Genomic DNA, 26,890 nt, shown 5'->3' with positions numbered 1-26,890 from the left:
CATTGCTGCTTATTTTATTAGAACAATATCTCGGAGGAAAGAAAAAAAAGAAGCATTTTGTTCACAAAGTGTCCGACAACATTCAAAGTAAAAAGATGTGCACAACAACATGGAAAGAGAAGTACTGCCATTGGTTATTATTACAACATATACAACATGGTAAAAACACACACCTTTACATGTTTGGAAGGTTAAAATCACTTTGTACCTGCTGTTTTTTATCTACTGTGATTGGATCTTTGCTGAGTTAAACGGTTGGAGACGATCTGTACACGGTTAGAAGTTTCCACAGGACAAACGTGATGAGTTTTAAAAGAAGAGGAATGTAGAAGAAGAAGACGTCTGGTTTTTGCTGGTTGGTTCACAGCACCACGCGCACGGTTTGTACAAGAACTCAATCTGATCTCGAAGCTGATTTGTTGTCGTGTATTTTTGCATATTGTTTACTTACAGCACAGTGGCCATTATAATACTCAGCTCACAGTTTTTACATCAATATTAGTGGTAGAAAAAAGTATTGGTGAGTTTTCCTCATTTTAAAGCTGCTGTGTTACTACTGACATCATATGATTTGATTAAAGGGACAGTACACTCAAAACAGGCCGACCTAGAGAAGAACATTTGATAAGAAACTTAAAAATGTGGAGCGCACTGTCTGTTTAAAAGTTAGTAAGAAAGGCCGTGTCAGCATACGAGTGCATATTTACAATTACAAGCAGGTTTTAGTCGTAAAACTGGTTCTTTTTCTTCTCTTTGAACAGAAAAACATGTTCGTTTCAGCTCCTTAAATGTGAGGATTTGCATTTTAAAAGGTAATTAAATCTTTGGGTTTTGGACTGATGATAAAAAACGAGCATTGGAAGACATTACCTTAAGATCTTTGATGGCTTATAATTTATTTATTTATAGATTTAAAAATCAAAAGCAATAAACAGGAACAGCTACTTACAGCTTTTAAAACAGAAATTAGATTGGATGTAATGTGTAACATTTGACTGCACACCTTTCATATTATAGTTTCTTTTAGATTAAGTTTCAGCTCAACCTGAGCAACTTCATCGTTATAAAGAGCAGTCACTGGCTGCAGGAACCTCAATTTGCAAGCAACCCAGTCAATGTGGAGGGGATGTTAAAAAAGCTGGACATTTGGGGAAATAGACTTTCTTGCAGAGAGAAAGTTTTGCTTTTTGACGCAATTATTTAGGCTAGCTGAGGTAAATATAAAGACTGGAAAAGGAGGCAAACAGCTAGCCTTACTCTGTCTGAAAGTAACGAGAAATGTTCTGTTTTTTTCTGCACTGAAGAGAGAATATTTTTCTGCATCTGGTGCAACATGATCGCCTTCAGGAGAGGAAATGTGGAGTAGCGTGAGTAAGTAACAACACCTACAGCATCATTCTGTACATTTCACAGCTTCTTAGTAGAAACAGACACAACGAAGGTGCTGCCACCTGCAGAATCATTAGTGGCATTTCTATCTTAAATAGCATCAAAACAAACTTTACTTCAGACGTGTGGTTTTGTTCGTCTCCTAAAGAGACACAGTGAGCGCTTAACAAAACAATCACCAGAGAAGAATGAGTTTAAAGAATCTAGAAAATCATGCAAAACGAGCTGGTTGTTGCTCGTCGGGTTACAAAAAGAGTATAAAAACCATCTAAAGGAGAGAATTACTCGAGCTGTTTCTGTTTTCTCGCTGCAACACAGTGCTCATTCATAAAGTTCACACTCCTCTCAGCAGACAACACGGACCTTCATTCATTCGATCAGATTCAAATGCTGTAGTACTTCAGGGCAAAGTGCGTCAGTTCAATTCAAACCTTGTTGTCAATCAAACAAACCTAAAAACAATCAACATGGAACACATTCAGCATGACAATAAAGATGTTAATATGTACAAATCATTCAATGGTTATAACTAACGTCACGCATGTAGCACAGACACATGTACGGAAACGTGCAAACATTGACCTGTTTGGCTTTCCGTACATGTGCGCACGTCTTGATACATGCGCGCGCGTCGTCACATTCACAATCACAACTGATTAAAATGGGAAAAAACGTTTCATGTAAGACGTAGAGTCCGAAAGAAGGCGGGAGCCCAGGTGGCTGATGGGAGACGTAGTCAGGCGGAAGTGCAGACACATCCAGATGTGTGAGGAATAATCCCTCCACAGTTAAACGACATGAAGTTTAAGGCAGAGTCTGAAGTTCCTCTTTGTGTTTGGTGTTATTTAAAGCCAGGCCCAGTCCTGCTCGAGCTGAGCTGGTGTTCGCTGAGGGAAGGCCTCCATCTGCTGGTCGACTGGTGGAATTACAATCCAGGAGGAAGAGGAGAGGAAGGTGGGAAAAGAAAGAGTGGTAGAGAGGTCCTGTTTTCACCTGACAGTCCTGCTTTCTGCTCTGATTTTTACCCACTAGCTGTTTGGGAAACATTCAACGCACAAAAGTCAAACCATACTCATGCTCCATTAAACACATCCAGGGACATTCAACACAAACTCAGCTGCACACACATTCACATGAAGTTAAAGTCACAGACACCTGATCATGTTGAGGACACGTTAAGGACATGCGACTGAATGACGGTGAGGGCAGGCATGAGGAGCAGAGTGGCTCAGGCAGGCAGGCAGACATCACCAACAGAGCACAGATGATGATGACAACAGGGATGAGTTGGAGTAGTGCAGTGCGGGTTTTGTTAGTTGCAAACACTGTAACTGACCCTTAAAGAGGTGACAAACCCCCGACATCCTGAGTTTCAAATCAGCTGGATTTCTGGCGTAGGAGCTGAGCCAAAAGTTTGGAGGAAAAAGGTCCAATTTAGGGAATCTTGATGACTTCAAATAAAGCTAATTTGCAAGTGGTTAGGGCGTGAGTCTGCTAGGTAAGGACAACATGGCCATCAGAAGACTCGCTAGCAAATTGATAGCGCAATGCAGGACATGCAAACGTCAGAGACCAAAGATGAGGCCTTTAGGAATACCAACAACTCCCTCTGATATACCTTACAATGTGAAATAAAATTAGGATATATAAACGGACCATAAACCTGTTTATTAACTTGCATTGCTTTGCCTTTTCTGAAAATATCAACAAACATGTCACAACTTTGCAAATAGGAGGTCTTAAATACCACAAAGAAGAGCGTTCATATGGAACTTGCCAAACACAACCCCAATTGAAGGCACCATAATGCAAGAGGATCAAATCTAGGAAGGAATTAAAAGGCTCAAAGACACTAAATGTTTAACTTTAAGGCGCATCTGACCTTTGACATACCAGTTTGACCAAAAACTACGTAAAATAACCCGTCTTATGGTCTGTGGAGCACATTTATTGGAGTGAAATGCTCACAAAAGAAAAGGGACTTTTCAGAATTTTTCCTCCAACATTTTGACCAACACCTACAAGGACGAGACGACTAATTAAACTTAAAAAATGGAAGCTTTCCTGTTAAAGCACAAAGGAGGCAGTGAGCCAGTGAGGCGGAGAGCTGCTCCTGATGAATCCACAACACATCAGAGAGAGAAACCTGCTGCTGCACTCCTCTCTTCGGGCTGAAACCTTCAAGTACACATGTACACTTCACCCTCTCCCTTTGCCCCGACATCAGTTAAATAGCTTTTTGATGCCTTTAAATGTGAAGGTCAAAGGGTTAAAATGAGGTGCCACTTACTTGAATGTTTCCAACTACAGAGAGCAGAACACCAGCAGGGTTTCTCCACTGATGTGAAGCCCTGTAAGATGTGTCTGCCATCACAGAAGCTCCATCTTTTAAGACCTTTACAGATCAGAAAGAAGCAGGTTGCAACCCAGCAGCAGAGGAGAGGGATTGTAGTTGCCTGGTTGACAAGCACAAATGTTCCTCTTCTCTGCTTCTGCTGCTGGTTTTAAAAGTCAAACTTTTGACGCTAAATGCAGGGAGGAAGACAAGCGTCTGAAAAGGTCTTTAGAGGATGCTTCACCAGGAGAAACTCCTGCAGGTCAGGAAGGGGCTTCTCCAACAGCTGGCGCATGTTAAATGATATTAGTGCACGTCTTTATTAATCAAAATCATCTACTCTTCTACTAGATCCTCCGCTAGAATCCCAGAATGCTTTGCTGATTATGGATGAGTGAGCATGCAGACATGCAGACCTGCCTCCCAGCCCACTTTATCCACCACCCTCTTTACTCTCTCTCTTTCTTTGTCACCACCCCCACCACCAATAATCAGCCATCAGCGTGAGCCCTCCACCAGCCAATCAAATCGCCCGGCCACCCTGCAGCCCTCAGGAACCTGCGGTCACATAGAGGAGAGAGACTGTTACTAAAAGACACACACATGGTTGAGAAGGAGGTTTGTGATCAGCTAATTCACTGGGTTTTGAAAACATAAGGTTTTTCATTAACGTGGGGACAGCTCGTTTGGTGTTCTTCTGCTTCTGTCTGTTTAGGTCATTAACATTCAGAGCAGTCAGGAAGATTCATGTCTCTGGCCATGTTACAAGCAAATCAAATCTAACATTTGTTGGGATATTTCATTGTGCATCACCATCCTGGATCATAGACTGGTATACAAGACGTGGACGTAGCCGCAAGGTCTAAAAAGGAAAGACTTTTCTAATGGCCTGCACTGGTTCCTCTACTGGTTGCAAAAAGTCTGAGAAAATGAACCTACGTTTGACTTGATTTATTACCTCACTAAGTGTTTTCTTCATGAGTTTATGGTCTTAATTGCTAGTTTCGAGTCTTTTTCAATACAGCAAGATGATCATTTTGTAAATCATAATCCCCATTTAGCAGAATCTGCAAACACATGTTTCACTTGCTGTAGCAGAAACATCGGGTCCCAATCTGATCACAACCATTTATTTAATACTGGGCGGGTTGATACTATGATTGACAGAAGAGGTAGAGGAAAGAAAAACTGATGGAGGAGCGTCCTTGAGAGATATTTGTAAACAAATCAGCTGCCGCTGATGTGGAATTTTCTAAATTGACTATAACGTCAGTGTTAAAAGAAGTGGGCAGTAGTTAACCTTAAAAACCCAGGTAGACGGATGGTGGAGCTAGCTACCTAGCCCAGCTACAGACCATCACTTCCACGTTTAACGCTCTGATTGGCTGTAGTGTCAAGAAGCGTTTTGGAACAGTTAATAAAGCACCTTGAAAATCAGAAGCTGACTGAAATGCTGGGTATGCTACAACCATGTGATTAACAAGTTACTACAATGGCAACCTGTCAGTCAGGATAGAGGATTAGGAATGGGTACACACCCTGTCTCCCTACATACAGTCACTTTTGGCTAAAAAAACAAGACTAAATCCAGGAAGCTACGTCCACTCCTTTTATACAGTCTGTGTGCTACATCTCCATCTCTTTAAGTCTGAAACAGAAGGAGAGAATTTTAAATCTTTCTTTTTATAAATCAAATATGGAATGAAGCAGCTCAGCATGTTGTTAATTAAACCCAGAAATTAGTGAGACTCTATTAAAGTGGAAACAATACATCAGCAGGTTCATCACCTGCTTCTCTTCTCAACACATCCTACCAGCAGCTGTGTAAAAGCTGAAGACATAATGCCAACACATGAATGATACACCAGCACAGCTTTCCAGTTCCAGTCCTCCAGTATTCTGCGCCCTTGTTTTCAGTAAGAGGTGTTGCAATAAAAACTCTTCAAACGTGACTCTGAGATGGATACCAGAGACTCAATGACTGAGAACAGAATGTTTATGTCAAATATAACATAAAATATAGAATTTGTCAGTGATAATTATTCTTGTAGCTTTCTTTAACTAAAGTGAAACCCTTTTAACTCTGCGACTTAGGCTAGGAGATAAAGCTAAGAATGAGGTAACGACAGTGGTTTGATTTAAGACGTAAAATAATACAGCTGATTCTTACTTTTAACAAAGACCACAAAAAGACCAAAACCAACAATGAATTAATGCAACTAAAACAAAGTTTTATCTGTGTCTTTAAAGCCTAATGTTGCTTATTTCTTTGTGCTGCTGCTGATGGAAATACTCACTAGAAAAGTCAGGACCCCGCAAAGACTTTAAGAGAGATCTAAAGGGGACCTGTAAGTGTGGTTGGACTTATTGTTTGATGCTTTAATCTGCATCGATCTGCAGCTTAACTTCCTGTTGTAAAAAATCAAATCATTTTCAAAGATTTAAGGCTTCAGTTTGGGTCTGCGAACAAGGTAGGGAACTGCAAAGTTACTGAGAAACAAACACATCGTTGGTTTTTGTCTTTTCAGCAGATTTTTGACAATAAAGAAAAAACAGAATAAAATCAACGTAATCATTTAGAATTATTCTCTAAAAGAAGCTAAATAACAAAATAAACCTGTCGTCTTGTACCGAAGTCGAGTGTGCTGAAACCAGACGAACCTCTGTAACTGTTATCCCACCTTTAGTGTGATGGCACAGGTAACACAGCAGACAGTCACACACAAACGAGAACATCGTTAAATGATGTCGACACATGAATCCAAAGAGCTTAAAAACCAGGGAGTTTAAAACATCTCCGATTTACAAAAGAAAAATAATTAAAGAAACGGATAAAAATAAATCAGTTCTAATATATTACATTAAACAATCTAAAACACTTTGATCGATAAAGAAGTGGTGCGGCCTCGACAAGGGGCTCAAAACAGCAGAGGAGACTTCTTTCACTCACACACACAGAAATGCCTCATTTACAATATAACATCATTCGAACACATCAAATCGGTGTTTCCTGTTTGTCTTTGTGCTCAAACACTCACCTCTGACACACCAGTCCCACAGATATGAGAGGAGGATGAGGAATTAGAGAATAAACATGAGGACAGGGAGACGGGGATGGAAATGAGAAACGGATGAATGTCCATGCAGGTGTTCGGATGCAGTCTCTTTTTTCGTTTTGTAGTGTTATTATGAGGGAGAGAAAGCACAGGTGGAGGTGGAGAGGGTGACAGACGGATGAAAGGACAGAGGACAGTGAAGCTTCAGATGTAGGTGACAGCACCTTTGCTGTTTTTCTCCATGGTGATTTCTACGTAGGACGTGGGGACGTAGCCTTCCTCTCCGCTCTGCTTCCTCGCCCTCGTCCAGCCGTCGCCTTTATCCTCCTCGATTATGTACAACACCTGCAGGGGAAAAAGATCAATTTAAAAACACAATGAGTGTCTGGATAATTCATTAATAGGTATACGTTTACTGTTAAGTGCTTTCTCTAAGGTACACTGAAATGGCTCAGACACGCTTGTTGACGGGAAATTAGAGCAAAGCAGAAAAAACAATGCACATTCAGAGGACTGATGCACCAGTGCAGACAAAGTGACAGGGCGACTTCAGACACAGTATGAAGGTTGTAGTGCAAAATGGTAACAGTGGTCAAAGGGGAAAGTGGTGGTGATAAAGTACAAAAAGGCAGAGGGCAACACTAAAGCACAAACCATGGCAGTGTAAGTATGTAGTAGCCATGTGCACCACTCTTTAGTGTTTCCTTCTCATCTGTGCTACACTGGATTTTTTGACACGAACACCAGGAGTCACCAGAGTTGCAGGTTTTCAAATACAAACACAAAAGGAGCTTTCATAAAAAAAGTCTAAGGCTGGGACTATTCTTGTTGTTACCCTAAATTATATAAAACATAATGAATACAGGTGGAAATTCCACTTTTATTAGGGACTATTTTCAGCGGCAGATTAATTCACATTCGGTGCTTTAGTCGGTATTTACAGCAGGACAGTGTTAGAGCAACACAATCAAAATAAACTACAGTGAGTTCGTTAGTTACTGCATAAAACATCCAACGCCACAGTGTGGGACATTTCTTACTGGAGCTTAACTCTTAAGGCTTTGGATAAACAGCTTTGTTGCTGTTGTTCTGCACACAGACTTATAATAAAAAAAAACTGATTAAAATTCAACCAAATAACTGATAAGAAATGAGCATTACCTCGTTTTCTGCCATCACCAGCGTCCCCTCGTTCTGACCTAAGAGTAAAACAATAACATTAGAGACATTAAACAAACACAAAAGGTTAATTCTGGTCTTAAACGTCTTTTACATAATGTTTTTGTGAATTTTGTAGGTACCCATACACATTTTATCTTGTTTACAATGATTGTAAATAAAGTTCATGTAAGAAACATTCAACTACGTATATACAAGATAATTCAAAACTGCTGGACAGGACAAGTGATACCTGTTGTCAACAATTCACTGCATTTTAATAGTTATACCATGGCAGTATAACACAGGTAGCCAAAGTAATCATGCTAACATTCACATTGTTTGTAAGTTAGCACCCTGTCTAGTTAGCTTAGAAAACAAATTCTTATTCTTTCTAGAAGAAGACAATCGCACCCCAGTTAAACAACTCTGAAGCTTTTTTTTAAAGCTTGGTTTGATTTGTTTTACTGTTGTCTCACTTGTTGAGACACAGTTGATCTAATCTGAGCTCTTTCAGACCGATGCTGTGGAGAATCTCTAACACTTTCTTTGCAGTTCATCCTCACCATCAAAGGAGTAAAGCGCTTTGCAGTGTCCGATGACAGGCAGCGGGTCGTCGTCGTCGAACTCGTCGTCAAACTCGTGCGGGTCGGGGTTGGGGTGTGCGTGCTGTGGAGCACTGGGGCGGTGGTGAGGTGTGTGATGCTCCTGACTGGTGTCGTCTGTGTAACTGCCCTCAGGACTGACGGGAAACAAACAGCGGGACTGAGCTTTGTGTTCGCATGATTATAATACATCACTGTTTGCTTACAGTTGGAATGCCTGAAAACAAGGCATCAAATTAAGAATGAGTTTATCATTTTGAACATTAAGTATATTGTCTTTGTACTTTGACCAAAAGATTGGCTTAATATCCCATTTTGCTTTATTAACATTTTACAAAGCGTCCAAAATAAACCCTCTGTGCTAAGATGACTCTACATGTTATTAATAAATAGCTTCTGTTTGTCCTGAACGTCTCTGTCTGTATTTCGTGTGTCAGTGTGATTCTGTTTACCTCTCTCTGCCCTGAGGAGCGTGATGATGGTTGTCAGCGCTGTGTCTTCTGTCTCCTCTGGAGCTCTGCTTCCCCTCCACCTCAGATAACCAAGTCTGTCAACAGAGAGAGAGGGAGACTGTTTGTTTATTTTATGTGCTGTGTATTTTAATTTCACCCACACAGTATCTCTTCACGTAGTTGAACAGGAGATGGTGCTATCACCACCGTAACTGCCCAGAAGCTGTAAACATCAGAGAGCTTTATGCCTCTATTTAAATCTATCTCACGTTCGTACCTCGTTTTTGTGGATTTCCGAGCGCAGCTTCTCCATGTTACATATGGTCTCTGATATTTTGGGCTGTAGACTGCTGGGGTCTCCCATCTGTGGATTCTTCTCATACACGTCCTTCATTTTGTTCAGTGCGTCTCTGAAAGACACAAACACAAATGAACTTGAGTTGATGGGATGGGACTCGCACTAAAGCTTCTTCAGTTATTGGAAAAATAGTGATTTTTCTGAGTATGTGGTGATGATTTGGACTGGGCAATGAATTATGGGTAACACTCTACCTCTGATCCATCTCTTTCTGGAGCTCTTTGTTGAGTTCGTCAATCCTCTGCTGCAGCCTCTTCCTCCTCTGCTCGGGCGGTAAGTGGCTGAAATCCTCCAGAGAAGGGGCCTGATGAAAAACAAACCGAACATACCAACTTTAGGACGGTGACAAGACTAATAATGAAAGACTTTACAGCAGCGAATATTACTACGGACTGAAACTGGGGAGCTCTCTTTGTATTCATGTGGGTTTAATCTGAGCTAGTTGGTGAAAATAACTATATATGTCAGAGTCTAAATCTATATTAACCAGGAGAGGAGGAATCGCTATCTCTGCATCACTACTGAGGTTTGTGTGCTGGACTCTATGGGGAGTCGTAAGTGGGGAGGAAACACTACATCTACACAGCTGGGACTCTTTATAACTACTCTATACACACACTCACACACTTACCATCTTGACCGACCACTGACGCATTAACCATTACAGTAAAAAGAGAAACAACAGGGGATGTTGGTTAGTCGTCAGTATGTCAAACAAGCACGAATAAGCCGGTCGGTCAGCATGAAAACCAGTCAGATCGATACGTGTAAAAAAACCTGCACAGACAGAAGGCCTAAGAAAACATTGTTATAATTTTGGTTTATTAAAAAACTGTTCAATTATTATACATATGTATTTATTTGACATGAACTTAACAGCATTTAAAATAGCCTTCTGGTGTGCAAAGATTAACTCCTAAATAACTCCATAAATTTTGCCTTGTGAGGGGAGACAGATTTTATTTATTTCTCTTATAAGCAAAAAATAATGGTGTATAATATATATTTCTATAAAATAATTATATTGAAAGTACCCTGAGGAGCTTTTCCTGCTCCTGCTTTCATGCTATTCCACTTAATGACAGACGGTGGAGGTAACGCACGCCTCAGAACGAAGAAAGAAAAAGACGACAAGCTAGAAAATATGAAGATAATCAGTTGGGATTTAATATAAGAGCTGAAACAACTTTAATTGACAATTAATATGCACATTTTCTTACTTGATTAACGGACTAATTGTTTGACATAAAATAGCGAAACATTTTGTAACATTTTTTGCTGACCACCGGGGTCAGCCCTACACGTGGGTCTGTATGTGACTGACTGATAAACTGACTGAGTGAGTGAGTAACGGTACTGTCAGAGCCATAGAGCAGGGGCGTGGCCAGGGAGTGGCCCCAGGTGCCACACCATTATGATTGGCTATCTTCCCAGTCAGAGAATGGACTTAGTTTGAACTGTAAACCGAACTTTCCTTTATAATTGCAATTCCATCTTACACCAGAGAGGCAGTAATGCGACAGAGAACTGTCTAGCCTGCCAAAAACTCAGAGAAGAAGACGACGACGTCCGCAGTGCGCACCTGCTTTCAAACACGTTGTCATCAGCCTCATAAGGACAGTCCTTGTAACACATTGCCCACAAAAGCGCACATTGACCTGATGCAGTCAGCCACATACGAGGTTTTGACCTAGTCTTGTTTCGCCTACAATCCCAAAGATATTTAGTATCCTATCATACACTAGAAAACAGCAAATCTTGTGTTTATTAGAGAAGCCAGAACCAGAGAACTTTGGTATTTTCGTTTGAAAATTTATTTTTTTTGCTGCTTGATTTATTAATCAATCGATGGAGCTTTATTTTAAGCATCCAGATGAATTCGCTATAATTATTAAGCCCTAAGGATACACACGTAGCATTTAGCTAAGAGCGCAAAGATAACTTTGTTGACAACTTAATTCAAACAGGACACATTTAACTGACTTTTTCAAATTTAGACTTTCTCAGTCAGCTCTCTTAACTCTTATATTTCATAAGCAAACGGTATCATGTCATTAGTCAAACCAAAAGTCAGACATCCAGTTGGTCCACCTGCCGTTCTGAGGGCCATTTGTCAGAGGAAACCAGAGCAGCCAGTCACAGACGGCCCCGACAGAACTGACAGAAGCTTAAGCCAATCAAAGCTTGGCACTGAGGCCGGGTGTTATTAACAAGTTTGTGTTAAACTATGTAACCAGAAATCTCTGCTTCAGAGCATGCAGACACTGTTAGCAGAGCCACGTCAACACACACACACACACACACACAGATCACTGCAAACTCGGGCCAGACCAACATCAGAGCAACTCCCTGAATGTTGGTGACACATTTTCCCCACAAAACACTGCAACCAGAAAAACACACTCAAATTCCCCTCCCTCACACACCATCAATCACCAGGGATCCGCCATCTTGTGATTATAGCAAAAATCTATTTCATGATGAATGAAAGGAGAAGGAAAAAAATCACACTAAAATAAATGAAAAAGAGGAGATAATTAAGGGAAGGGGAGAAAAGAAACAGAAGAAGAAAGGAGATTAAATGAGTGAGAGAAAAAAGTATGACAGGGTGTCTGCAACTTAATTCAATTTAAATTAAAGCAAAATGTAATTGTTAATCAATCAATCCGTTGTTAAGCACTATATTTAAAGAGTTTATTGAGCTTGATATATTTTAAAACTGTTTCCAGAGACTGCAGACACCCTGAAGAAGTAAAAACCAAAATCACGTCAACCGTTCTTAAACAAACACAACAAAGCTACTTCCCGTCTCACCCCTCTTCTCAGGCCCCTCAAATTCTGGGGGATTCTGGGTACTGTGGTCTTTATCTCAGACAGATAGTGGCTCACTAGGTCGGAGCTGAACCGGGTCGAAGGGAAAATGTTGGAGGAGGACCGGGGACGGGAGGAGGAGGAGGAAGGTGGTGGAGGAGGGGAGGAGGAAGGGGACTGGTGGGGAGGGCAGGGAGAGAGGACAAAACCAGGAAGTCAGGATGACACATTCTTTAGATTAGTGTAGTTTTATGACAAATACTTCTCATGTGATGGTGGTTTCATCTGTGTGAAGGTTGGCCTTTTTACATTGGATGGATATTACTAACACTATTTCCACTGAGTCATAAAAGACTCATAAACATGACTCATGCTCGTCTTTGTTTCACTAAGTCAGAGCATTTTAATGACTTCAAACCTGACTCATTCAATCTTCAGCTCCTAACTAAGCCCCGAAAACCTCAGGGGCCTAAGTGGTGACAGCGGTGTGGTCTCCACAGTCAGTTCTGCAAGATCATGTGTTCAATCACGTTTTTTAACAGACACAATTATTACAATAGATATTTCTTGCACCACAAACACCTGGAAATATAAATCTGTTTTTGTATTTACAATTTGATCACTTCACTGCAATAAGAACTGTTGTTTTTAGAACATATTTTAAATAGTAATTTAGTAGATTTTATATGAATACAAATGATGACATCATTTTAAGTTATAAGATATTGGACATTGGCCTCACAGCTAGAAGGTTCCTAGTTCGAATACCCGCTCGGAGTTTGCAGGTTCTCCCTGTGCATACGTGGGTTCCCCCCCGGGTACTCCGTCTTCCTCCCACAGTCCAAAGACATGCTCGTATGCGTGAATGTTAGCGCGAAAGGTTGTCTGTCTCTGTGCGTCACTCCTGTGATTGACTGGCGATCAGTCCGGGTGTAACCCTGCCTCTCGTCCAATGACAGCTGGGATAGGCTCCAGCTCCCCCTGGCCAGGATAAGCGATATAGATAATGGATGGATGGATATCGGATATTATAAATAGGTATGATATATGTAATTAAATACGAGATATAAGTAAAGATAAGAAAAGAAATAGGTTTGTTAAGGTAAGTATATTTTTATGTCTTTGCCATGCATGTGTGCAGTGACACAACAGGAAGTCAGCCACTGAGGTCTTAAAGTCATAACATTTTCTCCACCAGTTTCTCAGAATGAACAATGACAGCCGGGAAACTGGACCAGCTCATCTTTAATTTCCTGTAATTTGGAACATTTCCTCGCAGCCTACTTCACACGTTTTGTCACTCTGATTGGTTGTAGTCCTATCCAATAACATAAAGTGGCAGAATAGACTGAGTCAGTGTAAGAGCAATGGCATCCTCCTGTTAAAGTGAGAGCAGTTCTGGCATGAAATGTTGCATTATTTATTTTCTCTCTGTGCTCTTTTCATTGGTTTGAAGCAGGTTGTCATCATGAAGCATTCATTATATTACTTTAAGAAGAAGAACTTGGATTGATACTTATTTTGGCATGACATTAAGCATTGTGAATAATTACAACTACATTTGAAGCAAAGTTTTCAGGGGCTTCCTGCATGTGTGACACATCGGTAAAAATGTGAGGCACTATATGTTAAATTATTAAACAAATCCTCAAACACACCCTAATCCATCACACAGGTTCCTGATACGCTGAAGCAGCTGATGACTCCAACATAAACCAACAGCAGATAGTTAATGATTAACCAGCACGGGCTTTATGGAGAGGACAAGGTCCAGTGAATATATGGGAGAAAAGATTTGAGCCTGTTGTTACAAACTCTGGAAAGGCGACACCTTGAAACAAGCTGAGAGAACAGATAAGCTGCAGAGGAAGTGTTACAGTATATCATGAGGAAATAACATTAATAGTTTGTCTCTCTGTGAGTGAAAAACTGTAGAAAGCAGGGACGGAGAAATACAAATGACTGTGTGGAAGTCAGGATGTGACTAATAGAGCAGATATTCAGCTGCATTCTGGGGATTTTCTTTCTCCTGTTTTTGTTTTGATGCATATAAATTGAATAGATGAAAACCACAACTGGCACCGCTAACTCCTTTGCTACCTTTGGTTTCTTCCCAAACAGCCAGAGTTTGTTCTTGGTTCTGCTCATGGGGTGCTTCGGGTCGCTTCGTGGCGCCGGGGCCCCATCCCTGTCTTTGTCTCCTTTGGGTGTGCTGCTGATGGTGCCATCTGAACCCGTCCTGCTCAGATTCTGACTGAAGTCCTCGAAGGGGAAGTCGCCTGGAGGGTCGAAGCCTGACTTAAACGACTCCACGACTATGCCCGAGTCCTGGGTAGAAGAAAGGTTTAAAAGAGAGATGAACAGGTGGGACAAAAAGATAGCAACGCACGTAAAATTACAGCCTACTTCTTCAGGGCAATTTTTCTGTTTAACATCCGTCCTCCACTCTTTTACATACCCTTCGCTCATCAACAGCTTTTGCAGCAGACACCATTCCTTCTAGACACTTAGAGACGATAGGAATGACCCTCCGCTCTGCCTCAGCGAAGCTCCGGTACGTCTCTCCGAGCTTCACTGTCCGACGCTGGTCCATGTCCTGCAGATTCTGTCACACAGAGCAAGAAGGAAATTCAGTGCATCCCAGACAAAGCCAAACTGTGCAGTGCTCCAACCAACAATTCAACAAGCAAGTAATGATTCACATGAGACAAGTTACATATTTATACACAAAGCATGTTGTTTGTTTTACCTTGAAGATGTGTGGTATGGCGTTGTTGAAATGTTTCCACTGCTCCGCGTTGAAGTTCTGTAGCTGAGCGGCGTACTCGTTCTTACTCTCGTCAGCCATGTGGGTCCGCAGGTAGAAATTGGCTTTGGCCTGAACAACATAAACATAATGATTTTACATAATGTAGGAAATTATACCAGATAAACACAGTGTGTTTTTATGTCCATATAACCAATTAACAATTATACTTGTTCTTATTTGGGACTATCTAGTCTATTTTCTTCTAACAAAACAAAACCCCTCTACTACTTTTACCACACTCGGTTCAGCATCTTTGAAACCCTTATGAAAAAGTAGAGAGAGTTCAGGTGGAGCGACACGCTTCCTTATAAAATAAATACAAACAGACTTGTGGGCTGGAGTTGTGTCACTTATACGGTATGTTATCTACCATTTAATGGTGTTCAAATGTATATTTAACCAGTGTGAGCAGCCCGATGATAGTAACTTTTGAAACGAAAGCTCACCGTCTCCTACTTCCTGTCGGCACACACAACCTCATGACGAGCAGGTTTAGCCGATAAAAGAAAACACTTATTCGCTCCGTGATCGGTCCGTTTAAGGGGCTACAGCACTGACCAGCTCCTGTGCGAGCTGCAGCTGATAACAGGAATAGTCTCACTTATTAGCCACCTTGCATAACGGAGCGTCTGCCTCGATCATCACGCTGACATGATCTGTGACGGCAGCAGCGTCACGTGCATATTTCCAGTTTAAAGGCAGGTGACGCAGACGCAGAGTCGCTGAGCTCAGCGGTCAGTTCACTCTGTGCTCTGGTGAAAAGCTGCACTAATGTGATGACAGACAGACTTTCCTTTAGATTAGTCGTGGGAAATAAGTAACTGGCAAGTTTACATTTTGCACTGAGGGACAATAAAGAAGCAGCTTGATGTCTTTCACCTAATTTGCCCCACTATCGCACGTCCCGGGATGTGACTTTTGCACATGCGCACATCGCAATTGCGATTGTTAAACGATATATCGTTCAACCCTAAAACTCATCAAATAGTAGCCTTAGAAAACTTTGTTAAACATGACGTAAAGGGTCAGAGAACAGACTTCTGTGGGCTCATATAGGAGCTTAAAATGAGGACCATGTTGAATCCTCAAACTGAAACTCTGAATCATAATTCAGCCTTATTCCCAAAATATTTCCTGGTATTTCAACCGTTTTTAAATTGTTACATAGACAGTACCTCATCTAAAAACAACCCGTACAAGGCTCAGCTCTAACCTCTGAATGGAAAGGTTTATTTTTCTATAAACTTGAACTTAATCCATCACGTTAAATTACACAGTCAGAGCGTGGAAAACAGAAAGCTACAGTGTAATTTCATAGGCATCAATTATACACCACTAACTTTAGGTAAGGTATGATGAAGTTATTCTGTTATAAAACTGTGAGACTTTGGGAAGAGATGAAAGAAGATTGCAAAGGTAAACATGCAGGTCATTTCACTGATAATAAAACAGGAGAACAAATGATTTCCTCCTTACCTTCTCCACCTCTGATTTGGTGGCGTTGATGTCGTTATCTAACCGATCAAAGGTGATCTGGCATTTCTCTGCTTCTTTGCACTCTCTCTCAAACTTCCTTTTACTCTAAAAACAGAAACAAACAACAAAGAAAGAACGTTAAAAACATCAAAGAACACAAAGGAAAGACTTCATTAAAAGGCACTTTCTCTATTTCCTGTCGTTTTCAAACAACTCCCACTTAATAAAAGAGAAAAAAATATGTGAATGAAAGAGAAGAAAAGCCAAAGAGGGAGATGAATCACAGAGAGCGATAGTTTACTTCCTGCCAGCCCATCTGGGTTACATTAGCAATGAAGGAAACACAGCAAATAGTTGAGACATTACTGTCCAGTCACTAGTAAAGTCGTGCAAACCACACTGTGACAGGACTCAAAGAATGTGTAACAGGCCAAAAAACATCACCGGATGTCTATAATTTACACATTTAACAAGCAGCAATTAAATTTTTTAGCTCTTACGGGATATTTGTAGTTAATTATAAGTGTTGTAATGAGAAACGTGTTATAAAACACGACAGCAAATCCAATTAATTGACCTCATAAGTGAACAAATGGAATCTCTCTCGCTCTGGAGCCCTTTGGGAGGCGAAAAGAAGGTTGTTGTAGACCCAATGTGGCACATGGGCCTCTGCTTTGGATTGATTTGGGAGGGGCTTGTCTACACCGAGGTCTGTTTGTGTGTGTGTGTGTGTGTGTGTGTGTGTGTGAGAGAGAAAGAGAGGGAGTGTGTGTGTGTGTGTGTTTCCCAGTCCTGGCCCCTGTCCTTGGTCCCCATAGACTGGGCAGTTTGCCAGAAGGAAGAAAGGACTCTGCTTTCTGTTCAGTCAGAAACAACCATTCTCATAATATACTCTCTATTAATTGAGACGGATGAGCACAAAGAACAACACTAATAATTTGGCCACATTTGTCTCTTAACTAAATAATTTAATGTGTTGAAATCGGGAAAGAAAGCGTCCCCATTTGTCCTGCGGTCCCCTTTGTTAGCATTCCTCTTGAAAACAAGCCTAAGACGAGTACAGCTGGCGCTCCCAAACGGAGGATATTTACACTAAACGCTCAATTTTTTCTCCCCCTTCCTCCCCTCTCCCTCCTCACTTACGTTGTCCATCTGTTTCCAGCATTGATCCAAATACTGCTGGGCCTTCCTGCCCTCCTGTAGATGCTGCTCATACGCACACACACACACACACAGACACAAACAAAGAGACATTTACACAGAAACACAGGAAGAATACACATAAATAGTGTATACAGGAACACATTTATAAGCACTAACACAGAAATGACTGGACTTAAACCATTTGAGTAACAGTGACATACACAGTAACAGTCCACTGATAGGAAAAGTGCTGAGGTAACAGGCACAGCTTTACAAGAGTCCTGTGACCACAGCAGTAAAATAAAGACGTAAGACTGAAAACTACTGATGACAAAAGAAAGTTCTACATTCCTGTTTTAGGGTGCACATTGTTAGGAAACAAGACATTTCAATATTTTTACACCATATTAATTGACTTTAATGATCCCAAGGGAATGGATCTGTTGACGTGATGATCACATGATGTGTTTAAACGTTCTGCTACTAGTGGAGCTCGAGTTTGGACTGTTGTGGATTAAAAGCTCCAGGAAAAGCTAGAAAGTAGATCATGAGTTGGGGCTGTTTGGACAAACTCCAATGTCCAACATGAAGAATTAACTTTAATACTTAAAAAAATGTTGCTGGTTTTACAAAGACCTTTCCCTCTGTGATCTAATATGTGCAGGGATTCACATTTTTTGTTGTTTTTATCCAAATTGAAGCCCTCCTTGTTCTGCTTATCAAATCAACCTTCTCTTTTATGGCAACAAAACAATCTCACAACAGAACTACATCTGCCATCGTCTACAAACTTTCTCCTGTCTGTCAAAACAGAGGATACTCAGTCAGCATATACGCCTACATACATTGTGATGGGGAGGGGGTGGTGTGGCTCGGGAATGCATTGTGTATTTATTAATGTCTAGTCTCTATTTCTGTGTGGGTACGGCCTATTAATGTCTAGTTTTGCATTTAATCTTGTGTGTGTTTGGGGGGTGGGGAATGTAATTTGTACTCTTTTAATGTCTAGTCTTCTTATAATGTCATCTTACTATTTAATTATTTGACTTACCTGCCCAGGGCGGAAAATAGCAATATCCTAACACCCGGTACAAAATGATTCTCCTTGTTATATATAAGGTTAAAGTTCTTTGTGCATTGTCCCCTCCTCAAATAAAGAAACATAACAATAAACTTTCTTACTTAACTAAAGGAAACAAGCCCATAAGGCCTTCATATGTAGGGTGATATATCTATAATACATTGATGTCTGCCTAACATATATAACACACCTACATGTGTATCTCCTTTTAAACAAACATAAAGAGTATACTGAAGAGCAAAGATGCTTAATAACATTTTAAAGAGGAGCTACATGCCTGTCCTATGGCTGGTAACAAAACAAAATAGTGCATCATTGTGTGGACAACTTATTATATGTACAAAATAGGTTAAATCCTAGAGAACGACATCAGACTTTGAGACACAGTTCAGATTAAGTTATAATACAACTGTTAAAGTGGAAATGTTTTTTCTTTAGGGCTGAGTGCCCGGCTAAAGAGATGATGCCCGTCTTCCAAAATGTGCTCAATGTAGCCTTTTAATATCATATTATAAACACAACATATAACATATATAGTTGTTTAGTTTTAAGAAATAAATTTAAAAAAAAGATCATGTGCACCGTTTGTCACAGGGTGAAATTTAAGGGCTATTAGATGTTTTACAGCACAAAACAAGAAGAGGGCGCTGTTCTTCCAAAGCACATGGATGTCTACATTTTCAGACTTCATGGCATCAGCAGATGGAGGCAGAAGAAAAAGACAGATGGTCAACATCACATCCAACATATTCATCCTCTTGAGAGAAGCCAAACACAAAACAAAAGCACATGAGGCGACACAGAGGATACCGAGGGCGAACAGCAACATCCGCTTCATGATAGGAAGCAACAAGTTTTCAAAGACACGTGGTCTTAATCATGAATGGATGCACTGAAACCTCTGAATTAAACCTTGTGTGTCACTTTTGTTGAGTGATATCTACACAGAGCAGTGACGTACGAACGTGTTAGTGTACTCACGTGCTTCCTCTCAGCTTTGAGGTCTTGGCTGTACCTCATCAGCTCTCCGTACACCTTGTGAGCCATCTCCTCCGCCACCACCTCCCTCTGACCGGCATAGTCGTTCAGTTCGTTCAGTACAGAGTAGAAGGACAGACATGACGTGAACCTGCACAACAGATGCACATTAAACATGATTAAGACTGCACGCAGCATGCTTCCTCTCTGCTTTGTCCACAGATGTGCCTGCAGTCATAACGCGATGATTAAGAGTTTCTTAGAAACAGCAGACAAAATTATATATTTAAAGTATAATAGTGAATTATATTATTGCATTCATTTTGTGCAGAATTTTAGCTTTTGCAATAACTGCTATGAGTGAAAATTTTCCAAAGAAATAAATAAAAGCAGGATTACAGCAAATCATCCAGAGGTTACTCACCTGGGCTCTTCTTCTTTAGAGCGTTTGGGGCAGTATTTCTTCACCAAGTTCCTGATAGACGAGAGAGAGAAGCAGAGATGGTGGTTAAAAATACGGTCTGATATTTTGAGCCTAGCGGGGAGAAAGGTAAACAAACCAGAGGCAGACAGGCGCACACACACACACACACACACACACACACACACACACACACACATCACAGAGAGAGCAAGAGAGAGAGAGGATCTCCGTGTTCTATAAAAGATGAATCAAAGATATGAAACATCAAAGTCTCTGCTCGTTCGCTCCCTCAGGCTCCGACTACGGATTTCTGTAAACCAGTGAGTTAATGATTTAACTAGAGAGCAGCGGTGTGTGTGTGTGTGTGTGTGTGTGTGTGTTTGTGCCTCTGATTTATTGTCTGAATCACATGTAGAAATGTGCAAACATCAATACACACACAGCTCTATCTTTGATCATCAGACCTACAACTACTGTGTGTGTGTGTGTGTGTGTGTGTGTGTGTGTGTGTGTGTGTGTGTGTGTGTGTGTGTGTGTGTGCGCGAGATGCATGAAGGGTTTTCCCCTCTTTGAAATCACTCGACAACCACCACTGGGACTCTTCTGGTTTTTAATGATGATTACTGGGTTATTGCTTGCTGGTTCCCTGACGCATTAGTGAGGTTACATTGTTGGATTTATTTTAGCCATGATTTCACTGTTACTCTCTGTTTGAACGAACTCTAATTTTGTGTGCATGCTGCAGATGAACACAGATCATGTTCAAACTTTTCTGACACGTATGTCAAGATCAGACTACAGGGTTCTTTCCCGACCTTACAGATGTAATGTGTGGAATCTGGAACAAAAATAAGCACCCCTGTGTTGTGTCAAAACCAGAGCTGCATTTTTGATGCTTTGGTGCCCCGACAAAGAACCAGCATGTCTGAATGTCTTTGCTTTTTCTCCCTTAGTTTGATCCCCTCTGTGATGCTCTGTGACACTGGAACGCAGTCTGTGAAGTTTCTCTGCCAAGGAAATAAGAATTTCTGAGTATGCGTTCTTTCTAGGTCACTATGCAAAACTTAAATGTACTACTGTGCAGATGTGTTATGCAGGGATAATATAATAGGGTTGTCACAATACCAGAATTTCAAACTTAACGATAACAATACTTAATACCCACTTCTGCCCTCCGTCTGTGTTTCTATTTTCTTATTATTCTGCTGTGTTAGGGACATTTCTGGATGTCAATCGCTGGGCAGAGGTCTGGAGCTCAGCCGACAGTTTGCAGGTCGGTACTGAATGAAAACGGAGCGCCGAGGTGACATGGCTGTCTCTCTGCTCTGCTCTCTGTCTGTCTGTAACTTTTGCATCTTTATGAGACGTAGAGGGAATCCTCAAAATGCCTTAATTTGCAGTTCTGTGAACGAGAACAGTCCGCTGTGACGTGGCTGTATGAGAGCTCCAGGTGTGACGGAGGGTGGAGCAGACAGACACACAGTTGGCAGGACGATGTGCAACTTAGGCCTAAAAAACCTAAACCCTGTACTTCCCTGCGGGATTGTACAGAGGTGTCGGCGTGTTAGTTTGTTGTTAGAGCGTAACCGCCGTGAAACAATTCGAAAATTGTCTTATTTCTCGGTTTCACTGCTTTATTTACATTAATGACCCTCGCTGTCTTCACTTCCTGTCTTTGTCGCTCCACTACTGCTGCTCTCTCTTTTTGGCTCGGGGCAGCTTTGGGTTAAAAATCTAACTGTAGATCTGTTGTTTTTCTAAAGCTTCGGTACCTTTCGTTACTATTGAACGTAAAATTAACAGAGACTGTGCCGTGTAAAAACACGTGGTATTGAAAAGTTTTTATATGACTAGATTTAGGGCAAAAAAAGGATGGATGAGAAAATCACAAAGACATAAAACTGCAGTGGGTTTGTGCGTGCCAGTGTGTGTGCGTGCGTGCTTACCGTAGCTGCTTGGCGTAGTTTTGCTCTATGTCCAGCCTCTCCTTGACAAACTTTGCGTAGCGCTCAAGAAAGTCGATGCCCCACTGAGTGTGTTTGTCCAGATTATCAAACTGGTCCTGAGGATGAAAGAGGAGGAAACAAGTAGTTAGATTAATGTCTCAGCATTGCAAAAAAATGATTTTGTATATTAAAAAAACACATTTGAAAGCAGGAGTTAAAAGTAAACAGGAGGTGCACGTTACGTTCACACAAATAAAACACGTCAGGTCATTCTCTTTAGAATAACATCATGATATTCTGTAGCATATGAGCCAATCACAATTTAGTGAGTCAGGTATCAATACGTGGCATCTCTATCCTGTTTATGTCAGTGTGTGTGTGTGTGTTTGTGTGTGTTTGAGTGTGTTTGTGTGTGTGGCTTCAGAATAAATGAACTGGAAACAATGGATCTGGTCATCTGGAAAAACACAATCATTTACAGCTCCTGAACACACAAACACACACACACACACACACACACACACACACACACACACACACACACACACACACACACACACACACACACACACACACACACACACACACACACACACACACACACAGAAGGATTATATCAGCTGGTTTGTTGTCAGACGTCTATTTGTACTGACAATAAACAACCTCCACCCTCATCTCACTATGTTCTGTGTTTGTGTGTGTGTGTGTGTGTGTGTGTGTGTGTGTGTGTGTGTGTGTGTGTGTGTGCTTGCGTGTGCTTGCGTGTGCGTGCGCGTGAGTGTGTGCATGTGTGTGTATGTGTGTGTGTGTGTGAGAGATCTGGACAGATTAGTACAAGCTTTACAGTCAGATCTAGGTGTACTCTGTAGTAAAGGGGCAGGATTATGATAAGTGGTGAAGTATCGCTACCTGTACACTTTATACTTGTTCAGCATCACAATGTATTAGTCACAGAGTTGGTCTTTCTGCACCTTCATCAGGAGAGTTTTAAACATTTCTTACAACAAAAATCTACAGTAGATAAAGCTCTTGCATCTTTTTTCCACAGCGGACATTTTTACATCCAACAGGAGGAAAAGCACAGGTGTCAATAATAAGTTTAACAATGGTACTGTTCTATTCAGGTGTCTGAGAAAGCCATGACAGGCAGCAAACAGCAATATCACAGAATGATAACTCAACTCTCCAGCACGTTTCAAGTTTCTGACGGGTATGGAGAGTTACCTCAGAGGCCTGATAAGAGTCTAGAACCAAATTGTTGTAAATAAATATATGAATATAATATTGAACAGTGTGCTGCAGTCTGCAACTTCTACAGTAACCTGACATCAACTTACACTTGTGTGCTTTGGAAATGTGTCGGCGGTAATACAAAAGTGTGCACAATGATTTAATCAGGCCTTTCATTCAATGTAGGTGAACTTTACACAAATGCAGCACCTGGCGACTGCCCAGCACAAACACTCTCATCTGCTACCCTCTGTGGTGAGTTCTGGTCATTTAAGTGCTTTGTTTAAAAGCAGCACAGTGGTGGTAATAAGGGAGGAGCAGCTGCTGCTCATTTGCTTTTTAAAGCTCAAGTCTGCAGCTGGACTGGAGATTAAATCTGCATCTTTCCAGTTACAATCCCACGTACTGATCTTTAGGCCAACACGGCCTACCAAGAGACAAACAAACTTCAAGACATAATCCACCGAATAAGTCCACTTCTTTTTAACCTTAAGAATATGAAAACAACAAATAGATCTCAGTGGAAGTCAGCATTGTGACTCCTACATGACGTGTGTGTATGGCAACTTAAATCAACAGCTCGCCTTTTTTAAACAACAGAAACGTCTCAGTTACACAGAACAATCTTAAAGTGGAGATAAGCCCTCCACCTCTTGTTTTTACCCATGGACGCTGAAATCATGATATCCATCGACTGCCCTAGCTACCACTCTGTATGCTCAACCTTTCAGTCTGACCAAGGCCTGGGTCTGGAGCAAATAAAGGTCGCTAAGGGAAATCTGAGACAGCTGACCTCCTTCTTTGTGCTTCATTTTCTTCAAATACAAAGACAGTAGGGAGGATTTAAGTTCGCAGCCGAGCAGGATCGCTTCTTTGGTCACAGGCATTGTTCTTGGACGGATTGTGGAAAGTGGAAAACAACCTGTTTGTAAGGGTGAGTTGATGAGCAGTGCTCTCTAGACAATGTGTTTTAGTGTGGCTTAAGGGCTTTAAAACCAGACACTGATGCCATGTCATGGTGGCAAATTTGGTTAAAATTGTTATTTGTCGAGTTTTGTAAGCGCCAAAATTGGGAAAATATAGCCCACTGTAAAGATCAATTGGTACGACAAATACACCACTTTCATTTGTCTGATTTTACAGAGCCAAACCAAAAAAGTCCCCCTTCCCTTTCCAAGAAGAAATTAGCTAACACAAGAATAAGACACAAAGTCGGAATTCACTTGGGTAATCAGTCTGATATGTAGCTGTATATTTGTGCAACCACTGTTAACTGAGCTCCAACGTTGGCGACCAATTAAAGCCTGTAGCTGACAAATTCAATAACAGTGAATAAGAGAACCCCTACAGTCAGAAAGCCACCATCTGTCATAAAAACAGGCTGACTACTGGGACGAACAAAAGAACCCAACCATGTTAAAACAAACCAGTGATGGGCTGAAGCGCGGACTGGCAGAGTGGACAGATTTCACTGCCAGTTTTTAGCATCAACAAAAAACATAAAAAAGATCTCAGTGCTGAAAACAAGAGCTTCCTATTTCAAGCACATTTTGTAGCACAAACACAAAAGATTTATCCGCAGAAAATGTGACAAACAAGAGAGAGAAACGGCGTTTAGCAGCTGCTCTGCAGGACGTTACACATAAACACATAAGGATGGCTGTTTTCTGTTCTGTCACTATGATCCCGCTTCTCTCGTTTCCTCTAGTAAAAGCCCGCCAGCCCGTCTGCTAGCATCCCGGCCCCTGCTAACAGGCCTGTTCACCTCCTTTCAGCCAGCGTGTCTGTCTGTGGTTGCGTCAGCCTTTGTGACAGTGTCTATGAATAAGTAATAGAGTATGAGCTCATGCTGTAGTTTGTGGCAGGCTGAGCGCAGGCTGGCTCACTGGGGAAATGACAACATCTTTGGGCTCTGGGTCTGTCAGCCTGCAGGAATGGTGGTGGGAGGATGGAGATGATGAGGATGGTTTGAGCAGAGCTGAATGAGTCCGGTAACCCACGCTGCTGCAGCACCTGCACTGTAACCGATCCTTTTAGAGCGTCCAGGAGCGTATTTTTCTGGCATTCAGGAATCCCATTCTGGTTGTAACATCATAATGGCAATTGCTGTTCAATATATTCCTTTCTCATTGGTAGGTTAGTGAAGCAGGCGTACAGCTGAGGTTAACAGAATATTAAACTAACTACATATATTTATTTGTAAAGAACATATTTCTAAAAAAACATACATGTTCGTTTTATCTATAAAGCATTTAAGAAAGGTAAAATATAAACAATAAAATGTACTATTAGGTTTAGTTAGTTGCTCATTGGCCAGAGCACAAATACAAACATGAGCTTCACAAAGGAAACACGAGCCAATAACAAAATTGTAATTCAAACACGTAACATAGCTTGGCGTCAAGCACCATTTATCACCGTTCTTCAGAATTATTACAAAGAATAATGGAAAATGTACCAAATAACAGACTTCATATCAGCTGTTCTCTGACAGAAACATAAAGATGAACCGATAGGTGTGCTATCAGTAGCAGAAACACAACATCCTGTCATATAATCATCACATAATCGCAGGAAGGGATGCATTCACAAACAAAACAATAACACCAGGCCCTCCATCACACTGACTCTACATATTTGTACAATGTGTACTGAGCTGAGAAAATGCTTGTACCGTACATGTAGCTGTTTCTTCCTCACGCTGTGGTAATAGATTTGAAACGGACAAAAATGTTACTTAATAAAAAACTATCCTTCAAAATGTTGTTCCATTCCTTCCTGAATGTCAAATGTAAAATTAACAAATATATATGTATAAAAAATGAGATATTTTCAGCTTTAGTCAGAATAAAGAACCAGGCAAATATACAGTATATAGTGTGGCAGGGATGGCTTATTTTTGAAGGTCAAACAGGGAAGTCAGCATCATCCCTCCCAATGGATTCCATCCATCCATCCATCCATTTTCTCTGCCGCTTATCCTGTTCAGGGTTGCGGGGGGACTGGAGCCTATCCCAGCTGACAGACAACCCTTCTCATCCACAGGCAATTTAGGCTAGTTAACAATGAACCTAACAAGCATGTCTTTGGACTGTGGGAGGAAGCGGGAGCACCCGGAGGGAACCCACACGAGCACGGGAGAACATGCACAGAAAGGCTCCCTTCCTCCAAACCGGGATTCCAACCAGGAGCCTTCTAGCTGTGAGACGGCAGCTCTTACCACTGCACCACCGTGCAGCCTATCAATCAATTGTTACAGAAAATGTTCATGATATTTATGTTTTATTAGTAAGAAAGTCTTCACAAATGAGCTCCACTTTAATGATTTAAATGGTAAAAAGCTAATAACACCGCCGTGGTTTGACTATGTACAACTACTGTAGTCTAATTTAGCCATCTGTGAGCATCCACCATTCTTACAACCGTCTGTCTTCTAACTTCACAAGTATATATTCATATATTCTGATACAAGGAACTTTTTTAAATGGTGTTTATTTCATGTTTTTTTTCGGCACATGTCTAATTGGACACATGCCACTGTGACAGGTGACCTGTTATATTTGTTTCCCTCCCAGATTCAAACCTAAAAATAGGTCACAGCCGGTTTACTCCTTCTATGCCTCTCCCTGACAAAGCCAC

At 41.1% G+C, this 26,890-nt stretch overlaps 1 protein-coding gene across 3 annotated transcripts in view; it reads right to left on the bottom strand.

Moving 5' to 3' along the window:
• Positions 1-3,385: 3,385 nt before the first annotated feature.
• fnbp1l (formin binding protein 1-like) overlaps positions 3,386-26,890 on the bottom strand; it is a 45,300-nt gene continuing 21,795 nt past the window's right edge. Inside the window, exons 2-16 of one of the 3 annotated variants that reach the window (XM_069680064.1) lie at positions 22,022-22,137; positions 20,076-20,126; positions 19,655-19,802; positions 17,593-17,655; positions 16,450-16,554; positions 14,914-15,042; positions 14,623-14,769; positions 14,265-14,492; positions 9,548-9,657; positions 9,273-9,405; positions 8,996-9,090; positions 8,505-8,680; positions 7,942-7,979; positions 7,005-7,125; positions 3,386-4,282 (exon numbers count right to left, since the gene is read on the bottom strand). In XM_069680064.1, coding sequence (XP_069536165.1) covers positions 4,275-4,282; positions 7,005-7,125; positions 7,942-7,979; positions 8,505-8,680; positions 8,996-9,090; positions 9,273-9,405; positions 9,548-9,657; positions 14,265-14,492; positions 14,623-14,769; positions 14,914-15,042; positions 16,450-16,554; positions 17,593-17,655; positions 19,655-19,802; positions 20,076-20,126; positions 22,022-22,137 — 1,668 coding nt within the window. In that variant the 3' untranslated portion in view covers positions 3,386-4,274. Of the gene's footprint in view, positions 4,283-6,032; positions 7,126-7,941; positions 7,980-8,504; positions 8,681-8,995; positions 9,091-9,272; positions 9,406-9,547; positions 9,658-12,167; positions 12,342-14,264; positions 14,493-14,622; positions 14,770-14,913; positions 15,043-16,449; positions 16,555-17,592; positions 17,656-19,654; positions 19,803-20,075; positions 20,127-22,021; positions 22,138-26,890 lie in introns of those variants that run through there. The other 2 variants (XM_069680065.1, XM_069680063.1) reach the window with 2 other exon arrangements.

This window comes from Semicossyphus pulcher, unplaced genomic scaffold (assembly GCF_022749685.1).
Source record: "Semicossyphus pulcher isolate SPU_LCO1_2020_fin unplaced genomic scaffold, fSemPul1.0.p SCAF_4, whole genome shotgun sequence".
In the NCBI taxonomy this organism is placed as follows: Eukaryota; Metazoa; Chordata; class Actinopteri; order Labriformes; family Labridae; genus Semicossyphus; species Semicossyphus pulcher.
Note: the sequence above shows the minus strand (reverse complement) of the source record. Positions and strands in the feature narration are given on the sequence as shown.